At 35.3% G+C, this 20,125-nt stretch overlaps 1 protein-coding gene across 4 annotated transcripts in view; it reads left to right on the forward strand.

Annotated features, from left to right (window-relative positions):
- The window catches only part of Gdap1 (ganglioside induced differentiation associated protein 1), a 47,649-nt gene extending 43,043 nt beyond the window's left edge, over nt 1–4,606 (forward strand). For all 4 annotated transcript variants that reach the window (XM_063257472.1, XM_063257471.1, XM_013144094.3 and 1 more), the window contains 2 exons: nt 150–264; nt 1,459–4,606. In XM_063257472.1, coding sequence (XP_063113542.1) covers nt 150–264; nt 1,459–1,841 — 498 coding nt within the window. In that variant the 3' untranslated portion in view covers nt 1,842–4,606. The remainder of the gene's footprint in view (nt 1–149; nt 265–1,458) is intronic.
- Nucleotides 4,607–20,125: the final 15,519 nt, after the last annotated feature.

Raw genomic sequence — 20,125 nt, forward strand, 5'->3', positions numbered from 1 at the left:
GAAGAAAAACTGTTCTTTTTGATGAACTTACAAGAAAAGAGAAAAGGAAGAAGGGAAAAGATTACATGTGAATGTATATACATGTATACATGCACCAGTATTTTTTATGGGCAAAAATAAACTGTTTAGTTTCTCTTTTTGGTTGTTAGTCAAAGCTTCTTGATCATGACAATGTGAAATATTTGAAGAAAATTCTTGATGAGTTGGAGAAGGTATTGGATCAGGTTGAAACCGAGTTGCAAAGAAGAAATGAAGAAACCCCAGGTAGGTTCTCATTTGTACTCTTTTTGTTTCTTTGTTTAATCACCAGAAATCTTTATGGGAACATTCTTAGAGTTCATCAAATACATCCTTTAATTTGTTTATCTTTGTTATTCATGGGCAGCTTTAATTATGATACTGACAGTGCCATTAAAATTAAGGTGTCTAATTGTAACTCAGTCTGTAGCTGAAGTGTGACTTGTGAAGGATTTTCTTGCACCAGTTAAATGATGGTTAGAAGAACCATCTGTTAGGAAAACCTAATCTGTTTTAAAAATTTGTAATTTCAATGGTTTGGTGAAGTAATTTAATATTTTGAAGTCCTTCTAGTTCTTTCCTTAGGGAAACAGCTTCTAAAGTGTAAAGTAGGGGCCAGTGTGTGTGTGTGTGCCTGTATACTGTACTTGTGAGTGTTACTTTCAAATCAGTGTCTAAGTATATACTCATGGACTTCGTGCTACTCTAAATGATAACCATGTTATCTGAAACTTGCTTCTCGATAGGGCTCTCTTTTGCTTTAAGTACAGTCATCCGTGTCCAGGAAGGAGTGACTTCAGGGTCCCATGAGAATACCAAAATCTATGAATGCTGAAGTCCCTTGTATAAAATGTTGTGATATTTGCAAGTACTTATCCTCTTGTATACCTAAAATTATCTCTAGATTACTTCAAATACCTACTATATTGTGAATGCTATACAAATAATAGATATATTATTTAATAACAAGAAGAAGTTATGCATGCTCAATACAAATGCCATTTTGTTTTTCAAGTATTTTTGATCTGTGGTTGGCCACTGAATAGTTTCAGGTATAACTTCATGGATTTTTCTTATAGCATACCTGTTGTTTTTTAAATCAGAAGTGTCTGTTAATCTTTTAACTCCTCTGGATCTGTAAGCTGTCACCTTCAGAGTTATTTACAAAATAGTAGAAAGTTTTTGAGTTTAAGTTGTTCCAGTTTTGCCTGGGGACTTAGGTAGCTGAAAAATGGTAAGCAAGTCTTCTTTAGCTTGGAATATATTTGAATGAACCTTTTTTTGTTAAGCATAAAATTGCTCACTAAGTGACTGTCAAGAAAATGTGTACCATTTTGGTCAATTCACAGTTGCCTTTAAGACAGTGACTACAGATAGGATTTTCTAGAGTTTCTTTGTACAGTACTTTCATTAATACTCTGTGTCCTTTTCTCTAATTAGAAGAGGGCCACCAGCCTTGGCTCTGTGGAGAATCTTTTACCCTGGCAGATGTCTCTCTTGCTGTCACATTGCATCGCCTGAAGTTCCTAGGGTTTGCAAGGAGAAATTGGGGAAATGGAAAGCGACCGAACTTGGAAACCTATTACGAGCGTGTCTTGAAACGAAAAACGTTTAACAAGGTTTTAGGACATGTCAACAACATATTAATCTCTGCAGTGCTGCCAACAGCATTCCGAGTGGCCAAGAAAAGGGCCCCAAAAGTTCTTGGCACTACCCTTGTAGTTGGTTTGCTTGCAGGAGCAGGATATTTTGCTTTTATGCTTTTTAGAAAGAGACTTGGCAGCATGATGTTAACATTTAGACCCAGACCAAATTACTTCTAGTTTTGTTGGGATCTGGTGGTGGCAACTCACCCAATCATTCAGCTAGACTCTTGTCCACTCTTCCAGGCCCAGTGAAGAATTATCCCAGGCAACTAGTTAGAAGCATAATTCACATTACTCTTTGGATAATTTCTATGGGGAGAGATGGTTATGAAAATGTTTTTGTAGGCAGATAAGTGAGATGACTTGTTTGCAAATGTGAACTATATATTCTTAAAACATGTGCAAGGTCAAGATATATAAATACTGGTAGAGCATAGACCTTGAACCCAATCCATTTCAGGATCAACTTAAAGTAATTCAGGGAGAAGGTTATTATTATGAGCAGAAGAATCAATAATCGTGACTACCTATAGCTCTCCAGTTGAGATTATCTGCATATGTTGATTGTTAGGTACAGTGTCTTTCCATAGAACTCAGAAGTCATTTTTGTACCCAACACAGAGGTTCAGACAGCATCAGAACCTCACACTGCTTTATCTTACCACTGCTAGTCTCAGGCAGATATATGGGAGTCAAAAAGAAGAGAAAGAAGGAAGAATAGGAGAATGAAACCTATACAGAGTAGAGCGGCAGACTGTAACGTCCAGTTTTCTCCAGTGTCACTCATGGTTGCCTGCTTCTTTGCTAAACACTACATTTAACTGCTCATGTCCACAGCTTGCACATATACTCCTGTAATTGAAAACTTTAGGGAAGAGAGGGCTGGGAAGTTACTAGGGAGCAGGGAGCTGGAGAGAAGCCCAAACTTTATGTATATTGTACCTTACTTGACCTTAAATACTTGTGGACCATACACATTGATTTAGTAAGATTAAGTGATTATATACTTGAGCCGTGATGCCCATTGGAATATGTCTGCGTAGCGTTTACATGAATGTCTTAAGTGATACGAAGACTGTTCCTTCTGGCCTTTAATTCATTGGGGACCATGTGAAATATTCTTGTCTACCACTGTGTCCAGTTCTGAGAAGCTTGGCCTCTACAACCCTCTTTGTACACGTAAGTGGCAAGTAGATGAATGTCCCAGATCATAACATGGGGTGTGGCTGGGTAGTTACTTTTGAGGAATATCAAGTACCTTCAACCTTCGTTTTGATTGGCTAATACATTAGTACAAACTGTTGTATAGGCCTTCCATCTATATATTTATGATTGTCCACAAAGTCTTAAGAAATTAAAGAGGAAGAGAAAGGGCTAGCCTTTGCCTTTGGCAATTAATCAGAGAAGAAATGTAATGAGACCCACCTGTAACATCCATGTATGTGAAGACATTTTGGAGATACCTCAGTCCACCTGGAGTACACAGTCACAATCATTCAACGAGTAGTGGAATTGTAATGTATAGTGTGTCTTCCAAAAAGTCTTCCATGGTGTCAGGAAAGCAGTTGCTTCTGAGCTGGCCATCAAGGTCTCCAGAGCAGTTCCAGGCATCTTGTGGGCAGATTGTACAGAGATGATGAACTCTTTTAGAGCGTAATAAAAGCTCATTTGTATTGTCTCAGGTGGACTGTGAAAATAGCCAAAGAATGTACCGATTCTTTCATTAATACAAGCAGTCAAACCTGGGAAGCAAGACTTTTTGATGGTAAAATGATTTTGTACTTCCATTTTGACTCTACATTCCATTTCATGATCTAGTTATTGAAAACCTTGGTAAACTGGATATACCCTGTTGATGAAAAATTAAAACCTCCAGACTGAACTTAATCTAATGGTAATGAATATAGGTTCAGCTTTTATAATGTCTTAATTTTGCAAACCAGTGTATCACCTCAAGGAGTATGTGAATCTGTTTGTTCTCGGAGCATTCCAATCTTCGTGCTCATGAAAGAGTCATATAATTGATTATTAACTAATTTATAGTGTTTCAGAATCTTTTATGACAGTCTGTTAATAACAAGAACTGAGATACAAAGAAATAAAAATTGGCTTTAAAAATCTACAAAGGATATTTACCTGTGAAAGGGTTGTTGATTAAGAATAAAATAGAAATCTTAATTTTCTTTCAATGTATATATGACTGAATCAGAGGAAATCTAGGAAATATTTACAACTTTCTTATAAAATTTTATTAGAGATATACTTTTGTCAATATTAAAGATGAAGCTTCCTAGCAATTTTACTTGTTTCATGGGTACTCTTACCAGGTTTTTTAAAAAAAAAAAAATTAGTGATGTAATGACCGCTAGATGCCGCTGTTCATCCAGTGGTCTAAGGGAGTGTTTATCAGGTTCAGCCTGTTCTCTGAAATGTTTTAAGGGAAGATAAACATGAATGACCTTATCTCTGAACGGGACATCTTCATCAGATTATTCATCTGTAAAAAAAAGCTTGAGAAAATGTAACATGGATTTCTTTTGCTTTGTGAGTAATAACAGCACCGTACCATGTCAAGCTAAACAGTTGAACATGCACCATTAGGTAAATAGGCACTTTTACATATCTTCTTTTTCATGATCACTAATGATTGGCCAGTATGCTCCTTGTTTTCCAAAAGTGTCACAAGTAGAAAATGCCTGAGGTAGTAAAACTATTGGCTATTATGTTTTAATACTCATACATTCTCTTTGATTGTTGTTGTAATTATGTCTTCTAAATCTCAAATCCTTGTAAATTGCTTGCTCAATTTTTAGTAATTATTGATATTGATGCCAGAATTGTAGATTTTTGTTGGCATTGACTATTATAGAAAAACAAATATTCTATTCTGTCTGTAAGATTGATAAACATAATTGAAAAATAAACATGAACCTGAACACAAAGTTTCATTTTGTAATCTTTCTGGGGAAAAAGATGTATTTTTTTTTCTTTCATTTAAAATCAAAGGATCATGTGATGAGTAGGGTAAAATAAGCTGAAATTAGATTCAAGATATTTAGCTATAGAATGTCATACTTTACTTATAACATAAAAACTACTGATTCAGGGGCTGGGGATTTAGTTCAGTGGCATAAGTGCCTGCCTTGCAAGCAGGCAGTCGTGAGTTCGATCCCCGGTACTGATAAAAAGGAAAAAGACAAAAAAATAAATGAATAAATAAATAAATAAACCCTACTGATTCACTTCATTTAAAGATGCACAATTTTGTGGTTAAAATGAATTGCACTTTAAAAAATAACATTGATCCTTTGCAACAGGCTCCCAAATAAGTGCAAACTTGAGTGCGATATAATACTATGAAAGTATTTATCTTTTTTTTTTTGTCTTTTTCCTTTTTATCGGTACCAGGGATTGAATTCCTGACTGCCTGCTTGCAAGGCAGGTGCTTATGCTGCTGAGCTAACTCTCCAGCCCTGAAAGTATTTATCTTTGTAAAATTATTTTGTTATATGTTAATAAGTTTTATATATTACCCTCAGGATATTTATGTGTATGTTTGAAATAGCTAGTTCTTTTATTAAGTTTGAATTATGAATAACCAAGTTATCATCCACATTTCTGTCCTTGGTAAGCTTAGCCATTGTTTTGATTATCAAACAAATTGAGTACTGTTTTTGTTTTATACTTACTAAGCAAATTAAGGGGAAATTTAATTGATGTTGTTGTCCCTGAGTTTACAACAACAAATGGCAAACATATTTAAAATACATGGAAAGTCAGTTGACTATGTAACTCTAGTCTTCTTGGAAAAGAAAAAATCACCATGGTAATGATATAAAAAAGTAAAATTAGTCCAATAAATAAATCAGTATTTAGACATAACTGTCATATAATTTATATTAAATACTGATCTGTTTATTTTGTTTATCTCTACTTACCTCAGATTGTTTTGTTTTTCTAATACTCTAGAACAGTATGCTACTAGGTAAGGTAAAAGTTTACAAACTGAGTGAGAAAGTATAATTTCAGCTTCGAAGATAGTTTATTTTAATTGTGTATTATTGCATTATGAAAATGAAGAGGAACTAAGTTCATGGGTTAGAAAGGCAGTGTTGATTAAAACAATCTGTTATCATTTGCATTTGAAGAGAAGAAAACCAAGCAAAACAAAACAGAACAAAGCCCATGAAAATGAACCATTTGACACAGGACTTCAAAACGATAGGAAATCAACAAGTGGTTACCATAATGCCCCCTACTGTCTTCAGATAGCTTCAGATACCTTCAGACAGTAAAAGTTAAACAAAACAGAACAGAATAGAACCTAAACGAAGCAATGAATGCAATAAAGAACTTCAAAACAAGGTAATAGTAAATCCAAAATGGCTTCCATAATATATATCTTCCTTGAAATAGCTGCCCATGCCATTGGATACAATAAAATCAAACAAAACAGAGCAAAATGCAACCCAACAAAATAATGAAAATGACACAGGACTTTAAAATAAGACATTAGGGAATCAACAGTGGCCTCAGAAGGAGATCCCTCATAGACGCTACATTGCCTGTTACCATCCTCTGAATAGATGATCAGACCACTAACTTTAGTCCTGCGAAGTTAGTGAAACACTAAATACTGCAGCATTAAATTGTATTCCACTGCAGTAGCCATCATTTCAGCTTGTGTTTCCCCAGATTAGCCAGTAGCTTACAGCAGTGGGGGTGAGGATGGGGGTTATCTCTTCTTGTTTCTCAGCCTACATGCTGGAAGGGGCTGGCATCTGGCTATCTCCACAGTGGCTTGTGCATGGCGCTGATCTGCAGGGAGGGCTTGCTTCTTATTCTTTTCCCCACAGTCCGCGGATGGCACTGACTCACAGGAAAAGGCTGGTGTCTGGCTGTACCCATAGCAGCCTGTGTATGGCACCGATTTGCAGGGAGGGCTTGCTTCTGTGTGACTTCTTGTTCTCTTCCTCTGCAGTATGTGAATGGCCCTGATTCACGGGAAAAGACTGGCATCTGGCTGTCCCCACAGTGACCTGTATCATTTGCATTTGAGTTGGGTGGTTACTTGTCATAGGAAGATTTGACAGATGGGGAAGAAGGTAGTGAGGTAGTGTGTGTAGTAAAAGTAACATCATGTAGGGCTTGAGATGAAACATTCCTATAATGAGTTTTGATTAACTTCATTCATGTAGGATGTTGCATCTTCTCCAGACTACTTCATCATAAAACTCTGGAAGAAGTTTCATGGAAAAGTTATGTTTTTCTTTTACTTTGCATCACTTATGTATTGGCTGTTTGAATGCACTATCATTAAACTCTCTTTATACAGGTATCCCAGTTGTATGAAGATGTTGATGAAATATAATGCAAGGGGTCGTTCCCATGCTAACAGCAACACTCACATCTATATACAAATTTAATTCCTAAAGTAATTGGCAGACATATGGCCAGCATATGTAAGTATCATATTTTTTTCAGTCATCAGAGTAAATTATTTTAAATTTAAGAATCATATTTATATCCATAAAATCATTAAATACACAAGATATGTTTTCAGAGATCCCATATTAAGGTTAGTGTGAAAAAGTTATATTAAAAAAAGAAAGTTATATGAATTAGAAAATGTTAGTACTAAAAACAGAAGTGGATCCATTGTAAAAATGGCCACAAATTCTTCTCATTACTTATCCCCTTGCAATGTGATGTTTCAAACCTTCCCATGAAGAAACAGCATTTGTAGAGCAAGAGGACATAAGGCTTACCAGAGAGCACCTCACTAGCAATACTAGACATCAAGCTATATTGAAAGTCGTTGGAGCTCCATTCTAGAGGGCAAGGGGGCCTCCAGGATGCCAGGCAGAAAAAAAGACTATGCCTTAAAGTGTACAGTGTTTTTATTTGGGCACTATTGATATTGCATGCCAAGTAATTCATTGTATGGAGCTGTTCTGTGTGTTGTAAAATGTGTTCCCTCTAAAATATTGGTAGTGTCTTGTACCCTAAGTTGTGACAACTCAAAATGTCTTCATATGTTGCCACATGTCACTGGGGAAAAAATCATCTCTTGATTTTTCAAGTTGAAGATCACTGCTCAGAATTCACTGTAGCAGAGACTAAAACCAAGCCCTCACAAAATGTGCTGGGGAGATATATTTTGGAAGTTGATTCTTGCCAATTTAGAGGTACTTGAGAAGTAACTTAAGGTTCTACATATCTTCTGTGACAGAATATAAAGCCAAGTGTACCTGATGTAAAGATAGTAGCTGAATTGCCTAGCAGAAAAGAGCAGTTTTCAGAAGGAAGATAATGGAATCTAGTCTCTGTATGGTAAACCATGTCCAGTAGACAGTGAAAAGTTACTAGATAAGCAAAACTACAGAATCATAGTCAATGAACAGTAGCATTAAGTAGAAATAGAGTGAGACTTTAAAGCAGCTAACAAATAGTATATGTTTATAGAACTAAAAGAAAATTTAGTCTGATTGCATCAACACAGGAAATACTAGCAGAGGAAAACTGTTAGAAGAAAACCTAGAATACTAGAATAGAAAACTACATGATGATTCACTGGACATATTCCATGGTTATTAGATTATGAAGAATGGGGAAGGATGTGTGAGTATAAAATAACAAGTGGGAAGTGGGAGAAAGGGAGTGGTTTAAGTTTCAAGTGTAAAGTAATACACACTAGTATTGTAAATAGACTAGGCTGAATTAAGAGTACAGTGTTAGCCATGGGGAAAAATAAACAGTAATTAAAAAGTAACAACACAATAGATGGAATAGAATGGGAGAAACAGCAGAACCTAGAAATGGGACAAATGGAAAACAAACACCAAGGTTGTAGACTTAAATATATTATACTCATTATGTGTAAACTTTTTTGTTTGTTTCTTTGAGATAGGGTCTTGCTATGTATGTAGTTCAGACTGGCACTGAACTCACTTTGTGGGCCAGGCTGGCCTCAAACTCACATTAATCCTCCTGCTTTGGCTTCCACAGTACTGGGATTACTGGTGTGTGCCATCACGCCCAGCTTGTAAATATTGTTAATTGTAAAATGATTCAATTGCCAGTTGGTGATCATCAAATTACAGTAGATTAGAATAGAGATATGTGCAAGAATACTGTCTGTAAGAGATGTATTTTAAAGTGTTGTATAAATTGAACATAAGAGTATGGAAAATGATATGCTAGACAAATAGCCTGAGAAAGCTGCTCTGGCTATTTTAATTTGAGAAAAAGTAATTTTAACACCAAGGAACAAATAGGGATACTCTTAACAAAAACAATGATTCATTAGGAAGACATAATAATTATAAATATATGTTTAACTAATAACAAAATTTCATAGTTTATGTATCCCAAACTGATAACTGAGGGAAAAATAGTTTTTTTTTAAGTTGGAGAATTTTATAACCTTTCTTTCATCATAATTTATGAATTAATAATTAATAGAACAAGTAGACAAAAGTTCAGTTTGAATATAGAATATCTAAATATACTATCAACAAACTTGAGTTAATTGACATTTATAAGACATTGTACCTAGAAGCTGTGAAATAAACATTTCTTGAAGTATATATGGAAGACCCATCAAGGTAAGTGTATGCTAGATCATAAAACAAATATTAGCAAATTTCCAAAGATTACCCTTATTACAGAATATATTCTATAACCACGAAGGATTCAAATTAAAGTCAATATTTAAACTATTTTTAAAATTTCCAAGTATTTGGAAATTAAGTAATACATATATGAATAATGGCTAAAAGAAAAAAATCATGAGGATAAAGAAATAGTTTGATATGGATGATAATGAAAATATGACATTTCAAAATTTATGAATACAGTAGAGGCAGTGGTTGGGAAAAGTTATAAGTTTAAATATCTATATCAAGAGAAAGAAGGTTTAAAATTGGAATAATCATATATATCATTGGGTACATAAGATAATTTGATGTATGTGTAAAATATGTATTAATTTTTTTCAAGGTAATTTTATTTAAAGATGAAGAAGAAGAGGAAAACTATAATAAAATTTCAAAGCACATCAATCAGGGGGTAACAATAGTACATACATTGTGCATTGTCATCCCCAAATCATTCACCCAGAGCACAGGACATCTGCACTCAACTGTCTGAACTACATCGTACAAATCTTTTTCTTTAGCACTCTCAGAGAAATCAGTAGTATAACTAATGTACATATGCATACACATATACATATGTTTTTTCTTTCAGCTTGTCACACTTAATGCAATGATTACACGTCTTATTTATTTCACTAATGAATATGTTCTCAAGGTGCTTCCATTTATCTATAAAAGTCTCCCATTTATCATTCTTTATGGCTGAGTAGTACTCCATTGTAGATCACATCTTTTTTATTTATCCCTCAGTTGATGGGCATTTAGGTAGTTTCCAAGGTCTGGCCATTATAAACTGTGCCACTATAAACATGGGCGCACATATATTACTGTGGTATGATGCTTTTAATTCTTTTGGGAAGATACCTGGAAGGGGAATAGTTGGGTTGAATGAGACTTGCAATCTTAGCGTTTTGAGGACTCTCCACCCTGATTTCCACAGTGGTGGAACTAGTCTGAATTCTCACCAACAATGGAGAAGTGTTCCTTTTTTCTTGTGGCCCCTCCAGCATTTGTTATTGATTGATTTCTTGATAGCGCCCATTCTTTGGGGTGAGGTGGAATCTCAGTGTTGTTTCTATTTGCATCTCTCGAGTGACTAGTGATGTTGAACATTTTTTCACATATATATTTGCTGATTGTATTCATCTGAGAAGTGTGTCTCCATATCAGATGCCCCATATTAATTTTTTTATCTAAGTCTGAGTGTGATGGCACATGCCTATAATTCTAGCACTGTGGAAGGCTGGGGGAGGAAAATCACTGTGGAGATCCATTTTGGGAAATTAACAATACTGTGTCTCAAAAAATTTAAAAAAGGGCTGAGGATATAGTTCCATGCAAAAGCCCTAGGTTCAGTCCCCAGTACCAGACACATCAGACATACACACACACACACACACACACACACACACACTCACTCACACATGAAATTGGAGTATCTGTATGTTTATTAAAAAAATGTGTAGTGACTTTTTTGAGCAAAGAAAATATCAGACCCAGATGGTTTCATTGGTAATTTTATCATACATAAAGTAAGAAATAATACTGATTATATTCAGATTCTTTTTTCAGAAAAAAGAGAAGGAAGTGCTTCCAAAATTATTTTATGAGAGTAGTGTAACACTGATGCAAAATCTAACAAATATTTATAATAGAAGAAAACAGATACTGAACACTTTTTATGATTGTCCAGCAAATATTGGAAAATAGAGTCCATATAAACCGTTTATGTAGGGAGTAGAATCTTGATTTAATGCTTGAAAATCACATGATACAATTGCCACATTTATTAGTACAGATAAAAACCCTTAGAAAATCTCAGTGATGAGAAAGATTGTAATAAAATTCAACACATTTTCAAAATAAAAGCATCCAATGCAGGAATAGGAGGAACCTTTTTCAGTATGGTAAATGAATCCCAGAAAAGATCCAAAAATAATATACTTAGTGGGGAAACACTGAGGTTTTCTTATAGATCAGGAATAACACAATTATACATACTGTTACCACTTCTCTTTGCTATTACACTGGAATAAAAAGCAGTGAAATAAAGCACCTAAGTAACACAAGGCATAACATGGGGAAGAAAGAAGAAAAATTTTATATTTGTAATGGAAATGATATTTTTAATATAGAAAACCCTAAGGAATTTCCTAAAAAATGCTTAGACATATTAAGTGAAGTTAGCAAAGTCACAGAATGTAAGATCAATATACAAAACATAATTGTATTATAATTTTTACCATTAAAAATTATGATTTTATTACCATTAAAAAATTAAAAATTTGAGTGACCCTCTCTCAATCTGGGGAACTGGGCAGCTGGAGGTGAGTGTCCATGCACCATCCTGAGCCCCAGGAGTCTAAGATCATTGTTCCCACAGGCCAAGGAACTATCCAGGTTCCTGCCACACTCAACTGGCCTCACAGGTCTTGGGCCTGCCTGTGCCACCATCAGTGACCCTCTCTCAATCTGGGTAACTGGGCCACTGGAGGCTCCACAGGTTTCAGGCCTGCCTAGGCCATGCAGTGAACTTCTCTCAATCTAGGGAACTGGGCACCTGGAACCCCAGGAGCTAGGAGCATAGAAGACAATTACCAACAGGCCCAGGGGAAGCCTTAGAACAACACTTGAAACAGGGAAATACAGGAAAATGACAAAACAAAAGGCCAAAATGCAATCTTAAATATCCAGCCCATCGCAAGAAGGCTTCAGAGTTATGTACATAGAAGAAAATACATGCCATACACCTGAAATACCTGAAATAATAGCAACTGAAATAAAGAAGCAACTCCAGAAAGCTTTAAGGGAATTCAAATTAAAAATAATCTCCCAGGTAAAAGAAGAAATGATAAAAGTGATGAAAGAGATGCTGAACACATCTGAAAAAGAAACAGTTAAAAAATTAGAGGAACAAAGCACAAAGATAGAATCCCTGGATGAACAATATAAGAAACAAACAGAATACATGAAGCAGATTCAAAGAGATATACAGGAAATCAAAAATTCCATTGAAAGTTGTCAAAACTGCTTCAACAAAAGTGAAGATAAAATTTCAGACCTCGAAGACAAGATTCCAGCTAATGAACAGGAAAGGAAAGATCTTTTAAAAATAACAAGGAGTCAGGAAATAACAATTCAACAGCTGCAAGATGATGCAAAGAAAAACAGCATAAGATTGATAGGGATAAATGAAAAAGAAGGTGACAACACAAAGGATATCAAGAGGATATTTAGAGAAGTAGTAGCTGAAAATTTCCCAAACATGAGAATGGAAAGTGACATCAGGATCAGTGAAGCATATAGAACTCCAAATAGCCATAACCAAAATAAAACTACACCCAGACATACAATAATCACCATCCCAGAAATCCAACATAAGAATAGAATATTAAAAGCTATTGGAGACAAAAGACAGATCAGCTATAAAGGAAAACCTATCAGAATAACAGCAGACTTCTCAGCACAATGAAGTCAAGAGGAGCATGAAGTATTTCAGATCCTAAAGAAAAATGATTTCCAACCTAGACTGGTGTACCCTGACAAACTGTCCTTCAAAATCAATGGAGAAATAAGATACTTCCATGACAAAGAACAGCTGAAGAACTTTATGATCACCAAGCCCACCCTGAAAAGAATACTGAAAGACAGTTTAGATACACTTAGGAAAAAACCACTAAGCAAAGCAGGCAATTAAACAGAATGGAAAGATAAAGATGCAACAGCAGAAAGATAACATGTGAACTATAAACCAATAGATAACAGTTATAACCATAAATGTAAATGGTCTCAATTTACCAACTAAAAGAAATACTGGCAGAATGGATTAAGAAAAAACATCCAACTATATGCTGTCTACAAGAAACCCATCTAACCCAAAAGGATACTAACAGAGTGAAAGTCAAAGGATGGAAAACAATACTTCATGTAACAGGAACTGAAAAAAAAAGTGGGAGGTAGCTATCCTATTTGCAAACAATGTGAACTTCAAATAAGAATGATCAGGAGAGAAAAAGAAGGTCAGTACATACTGGTTAGGGGAAAACTTCAAGAGGAAGAGATAATAATCTTAAATATATATGCACCAAATTCCAGAGCACCCAGTTATACAAAGCAAGTATTAGTAGAAATGAAAACTCCAATTTGCAATAACACAGTTATAACAGGAGATCTTAACACACCATTGACACCAAGGGACAGATCAACCAGACAGAAAATCAGCAAAGAAATAACAGAAATGAATTACACCTGTGAACAAATGGAATTGATAGACATATACAGAGTATTTCATCCAAAAACATCAAAATACACATTCTTCCCAGCAGTAAAATGGGACATTCTCTAAAATAGACCATCTACTAGGTCGCAGAACATATTTAAATAAATGCAAAAGACTTGAAATTATCCCATGCATGTTATCAGATCATAGTGCCATGAAACTACAAATTAATGATAAAAGAACTGCAAAAATCCACAAATACATGGAAATTGAATAACACACTCTTGAGCAATCAGTGGGTCACTGGGGAAATTAAATTAGAAATTAATACCTACAAGCAAACGAAAACACAAATACACCGGAATCTGTGGGATGCAATGAAAGCTGTTCTCAGGGGAAAATTTATTGCACTGAGTTCCTACATCAGGAAAATGGAATGAATACAAATAACCTGATGCCACACCTCAAAACATCTAGAAAAATAAGAGCAAGTCAAGCCCAAAGCCAAAAGAAGGGAGGAAATTATAAAAATCAGAGCAGAAATTAATGCAATGGAGACCAAGAAAACAATCCAAAGAGTCAATGAATCAAAGAGTTGGTTCTTTGAAAGAATAAATAAAGTTGGTAAGCCCCTAGCCAACTTTTTTTAAAAAAAGGAAAGAAGAAGCTCAAATTCATGCAATAAGGAATAAAAAAGGTCAAATCACTACAGACTCTGTAGAAATACAGAAGATCATCAACACCTATTCAAAAAACCTTTACTCTCCTAGGTTTCATAACACAGAAGAAATGGACAGATTCCTAGAAACATATGAAGAAGCAAACCTGGGTCAAGAGGATGTAAAACTGAATTTAATGAAATTGAAAATGTAATTAAGTCCTTACCTACAAAGAAGAGCTCAGGCCCAGACAGATTCACTGCAGAATTCTACAAGAAATACAAAGAAGACTTACTGCCGACATTCCTCAAACTCTTCAATGAAATTGAAAAGGAAGCAATCCTTCCTAAGTCATTCCTGGAAGCAAATATTACTTTAGTACCAAAACCTGAGAAAGACCCAACTAAAAACTAGAACTATAGACCAATCTCCCCAATGAAAACAGATGCAACAATCCTCAATAAAATATTGGCATATAGAATGCAGCAAATCATCAAGATTATACACCACGACCGAGTGGGATTCATCCCAGGCATGCAGGGATGGTTCAACATATGTAAATCAATAAATGTAATCCACCATATCAATAAAGCCAAAAGCAAGAATCACATGATCATTTCTATAGATGCAGAAAAAGCTTATGATGAAGTCCAACATTCATTCATGATAAGAAGCTTACAGAAAACCAGAAAAGATGGTCTTTACCTCAATATGATTAAGGCCATCTATGACAAACCAACATCCAGTGTTATACTAAATGGCCAAAAACTGAAGGCCTTTACCTTAAAATCAGGCACAAGACAAGAATGTCCTTTATCACCACTCCTATTCAATATAGTACTGGAAATACTAGCCAGAGCAATTAGACAAGAGAGAGAAATAAAAGGGGTAAAGATAGGAAAAGAGTAAGTTAAATTATCATTATTTGTAGATGACATGATACTCTACATAGAAGGCCTCCAAAACTCCATTGAAAGTCTCCTAGATATAATAAATTCAGCAATATAGCTGGAAATCAATAGAATTCCTATACACTAACAACAAAACCACTGAGAGAAAAATAAGAGAAGCCACACACTTCACACTAGCATCCAAAAAATGAAATACTTAGAAATTAATCTCATGAAAGAAGTGAAAGACCTATATAGCAAAAATTATAATACCCTGAAAAAAAATCAAAGAGGATCTCAGAAAATGGAAAGACATCCCTTACTCATGAATAGGAAGAATAAATATGGTGAAAATGGCCATTCTCCCAAAACTGTTATACAGATTCAATGCAATCCCAATAAAAATACCATCATCATACCTTATAGATCTAGAGAAATCACTCCTAAAATTCATCTGGAACCAGAAGAGATCTAGAATAGCAAAGACAATTCTAAGCAGCAAAGGCAAGGTAGGAGGCATCACAATCCCTGACTTGAAGTTATACTACAAAGCAACTGTAGTAAAACTAACATGGTACTGGAATAAAAACAGTTGAAGATCAATGGAATAGATTGGAAGATACAACTACATGGACAAACACACTCAACCACCTTATCTTTGATAAAGGGGCCAAACATGTACACTGGAATAAAGATAATCTTCTTAATAAATGGTGCTGGAAAAACTGCCTCTCCATGTGCCAAAAACTAAAACTGGACCTATGCTTATCACCACGTACTAAATTAAAATCTAAATGGTTCAAGGTTCTGAATATTAAAACAAAAACACCAAATCTGTTGGAAGACAAATTGTGTAAAAATCTTGAAGACATAGGGGTAGGTAGAGAATTCATAACAGGATTCAAACCATATGGCAAACACTCCCCAGAATCAATAACTGGGATCACATCTTATTAAAAAGTTTCTGCACGTCAAAAGAGATCTCCAATATAGTGAAAAGAAAACCCACAAACTGGGAAAAAATCTTAGTGAACTGTCCCTCAGACAAAGGTCTTCTGTCTAAAACATATGAAGAATTAAAAAAAAATCAGATACCAAAATTCAAAGATCTAATCCAAAAATGGGCATCTGAGATGAATACACAGTTCTCAGATGAAGAAATACAAATGGCAAATAAATACATGAAAAAACGTTCATCATCATTACTCATTAGCGAAATGCAAATTAAAACCACACTGATATTCCATCTCACTCCAGAAAGAATGGCCAGGATCAAGAAAACTACCAACAACAAATGCTGGAGAGGCTGTGGGGTAAAAGGAACTCTTCTGCACTGTTCGTGGAAGTGTAGACTGGTGCAACCACTGTGGAGGTCGGTATGGAGATTTCTCAAAAAGCTGGGATTGGAAGTCCCATTTGACCCAGCTATTCCACTTCTAGGCATATTCCTAGAAGAACTGAAAGCATCATACCACAGTGATATATGTGCACCCATGTTTATAGCAACACAATTTGTAATAGCCAGATCTTGGAAACAACTGAAGTGTCCATTAACTGAGGAATGCATAAAAATGTTGTGGTATGTTTACACAATGGAATACTACTCAGCTATAAATAATAATCACATTGAGGTATTTGTAAATGAATGGATCCAGCTTGAGATCATACTCATAAGCGAAATAAATTAAACTCACATGTATAAATACTGTATAGTCTCCCTAGTGTATGAAATGGTAAGAATACATAAAAGTATATGGTAATCATGATTCCCCATTATATAGCTTTGAAGCCTTATAATATTTTTATTAATTAGTTGGAATGGTTTTATTCTGGGTTGTTTGATTTTATTGTCTATCATGGTATGAACAGCTATTTTGAAGAAAACAAGACATTATAATAGCTAGGCTGATTTATTAATTTATTTTTGTTTTTTAAAAATTTTATTAAAGACAAAACAAAACAGGTAGAAATAGTACATATTTTCAAAGCAAAAATGAACAGTAATAATCACTAGTTGATGTTTACCTATTGTCCTCTTACAAATAATTGTTCAAGATACAAAAGTGGAACATATAAATGGGAATTCAAACAGAGAGACCACAAATAGTTCTGTTTCACTATCTAATAAAAACTTAGTAATATGATTATCAATCCTATACACTTAAACATACATGCATTTACCCATATCTTCATTTATGTTGAGACTAAACAAACCAAAGCAGACTAAAATCACTCTGAACAAAGAATAATATTGCTGAATTTCACATCATGACACTCTGGAATCAGCATTGGGTACTATAGTATTTGTTCATTTCATCATGTGTCATAAGATCAGTTCTCATAAACTATAGGTTTTATGCAAGCATGAGTCTTAACATGTATTTATATCCTATATTAGGTCCTATATTATATCCTATATTAGAAGGAGAAACAGAACAAAGCAGGACAGAATGAAACATATTCCTATAGACACATAAAACTAAAAAGGACTTGTAAAACTGCTGTACAAGGAGTTCTACCATGGTTACTGTGTTGTCTCTTGTTATCATCAATAGAATTGGCTATATCATCAGATAAAGTATAATTGAATATATCAGTACATAACAGTATTAATAGAAATACAACTTTGTAGACAGTGTAGAACTCCAAAAATATAGTAATCAAACAAAATGGGTATCAGTGAATCACTGTCATTTTCAGTATTGTTGTCTATACTCTCTGACTTGATACTGTCAATCTTAACAGTTTTGAATAAAATCTGTCAATAACAAACAGCAATCAAACAAATTAGATTTAACTATGATCAGTCATTATATAACAGTATAAGTTTTACAGGGATCCAGATTAAGTTAATAAGAAATTAAAGATGATTACTGTGCTATATCCTGATACTTTTGGGATAGCTGTGTCTTCAGATCTAGTGCTTATATACAAACTGGGATGGAATAAGTTCTATCTAAGCAGAGTGGTGCGAGTAATATGGGTTTTAATTCCTGATACACTACTAGCAATATCTTCTGCTGTCTTTTTAAAGACTATTCCTCCCCTTTTGGCCCCCCAGGGTGTACTGTGCATTTTTGGATCTCCCCAACACCCTTGGATTTATATTGGGGGGCAGCCTGCTATTTACCTAAGCATTTCTGAACTTTCTCACTTCTGGGCTTGATCTCTGATTGTATTTCTTTACCTATTAAAGCCTGTCTTCCAACATATCCATAAATACTGGTCCAGCTGCCCCTATTACTCTCTGGTTCCCTATTACATAGTTCTGTTTTCTCATATTTGATTTTCAGTCCATATACCCTTTTCAGGTTAATTATATTTCCTATAAAGAGCATCTTGGTGGACCCTACCTCTTGATCCACTCTGCCTGTGATTCTCTTTTTTTCCCTTAATTTAGTGTGTCTAGGCCATCTATATTAGAAATTATATCCAACCTTCTCTGCCTCATTTCTGTTGTGCTCTTTTTCCATCATTAGTTGTCTGTTTGTCTTCTTCAGTTCACTTTTTGCTCCATTCTTTGGAGCCTCTCTGTCACTGTTCCTGAAATCCTGGTGCTTTTCTCTCTCTTTAGAATGCCCTGCAGTATTCTCTGTAGAGTTGGGTTGGGGTTTGTGAATTCCCCCAGTTCCTCTTTACCTTGGAAGCATCTTGTTTCTCCATTAATTTCTAGGGACAGTTTTTCAGGGTACATCAATCTGGGCTGGAGGTTATTTTCTTTCAGGGCTTGGAATACTTCGCCCCAAGCTCTTCTCAATTTGATGCATTGTGATGAGAAGTCTGCCATAATTCTGATGGACTTTCCCTTGTAAGTAATCTGTTTTTTGTCTCTGACAGCTTTTAATATTCTGTTCTTATATTGGATTTTCTGGGATCTTAATTATTATATGCCTGGGTGTAGTTCTGTTTTGGTTGTAGATGGCTGGAGTTCTGTATGCCTCATACATCTGAATATCTTTTCCTTTTCCTATGTTTGGGAAGTTTTCCTTAATTATTTCTGAGAATAGCCTTTGTAGTTCCTTTGTATGTACCCCTGTTTCTTCATTAACATTCTTTATTCTTAAGTTATAGACCCTCTTGTCATCTTCTAGCCTTTGTATTGTTACTGCTTGTTTCCTTATTTTTATCAAAATTTTCCTTTCTTGATCCCACATTGCAAACCTGTCCTCCAGTTTGGATAATCTATCCTTAGTTTCTTTCAAGTAGTTTTGCCAGCTTTCATTGGAGTTTCTAATTTCCTGGTAATCTCTTTGAACCTGCTTCATGTATTCTATGTTTTCTCTGTTTTCTTCAAGCAATTCTCCCCTTTTTTATGTTCCTCCATTCTTCCATCTGTTTTTTTCTTGAGAGATGCTTAGCATTTCTTTTATTATTCTATTTATATCTTGATTTACTTGGTTAAATACTTCACTTTTGTACTCGTCTATGAGGTCCCAAAGATATCGCTTTATGTCCACTGGTACCATGTCTGATATTGCATGTTTGCCATTCTCAATCTCCTTTGCATTTACCTTTCCTGGATCAATGTTCTCAGGGTTGGTGGCTAGGCACCCTTTCTTGTTGCTTCCTCTTCTCATATTTTTTGTTCCTTCCATAGAGGTGTATATAGGAGGCCCCGGTTTCTTTCTTTGTTGGTTACAGTTCGTCTGAAGTGCACTGACTAGGTGCTCCTGCCCACTGCAGTGTACTATGGAGGTATATACTGGGGCAGCCTATGCTGGGCATTCCCTTCCAGGTCAGTCTACCTGCTGAGGGTTTCACTGCATTAGGGTGCACTGACAGGCATACGGAATTGGTTTCAGCTAGCCTATTGGGTCGCAGTCTGGGGTGTGACCCAGGTCAAGGCTCCCCACCAATCCCACCAATGAGATGGGAGCAACTGACTGAAGTCACTGCAGCTCCTTGTTCTTGCCAGTCTGCGCAGTCCCAGAATGTCAACTGTTGGAGCCTCTTTTTCTATGGAAGGGTTTTATTCCTGTCACTCACTGCAGGTTGATGCAGGTTTGCCACCAGCTCAGCTCTCCATTTGGTTTAC

The sequence above is a fragment of the Cavia porcellus genome, unplaced genomic scaffold (genome assembly GCF_034190915.1).
Source record: "Cavia porcellus strain 051 isolate PalLab524CR breed Dunkin Hartley unplaced genomic scaffold, mCavPor4.1 scaffold_10, whole genome shotgun sequence".
NCBI lineage: Eukaryota > Metazoa > Chordata > Mammalia > Rodentia > Caviidae > Cavia > Cavia porcellus.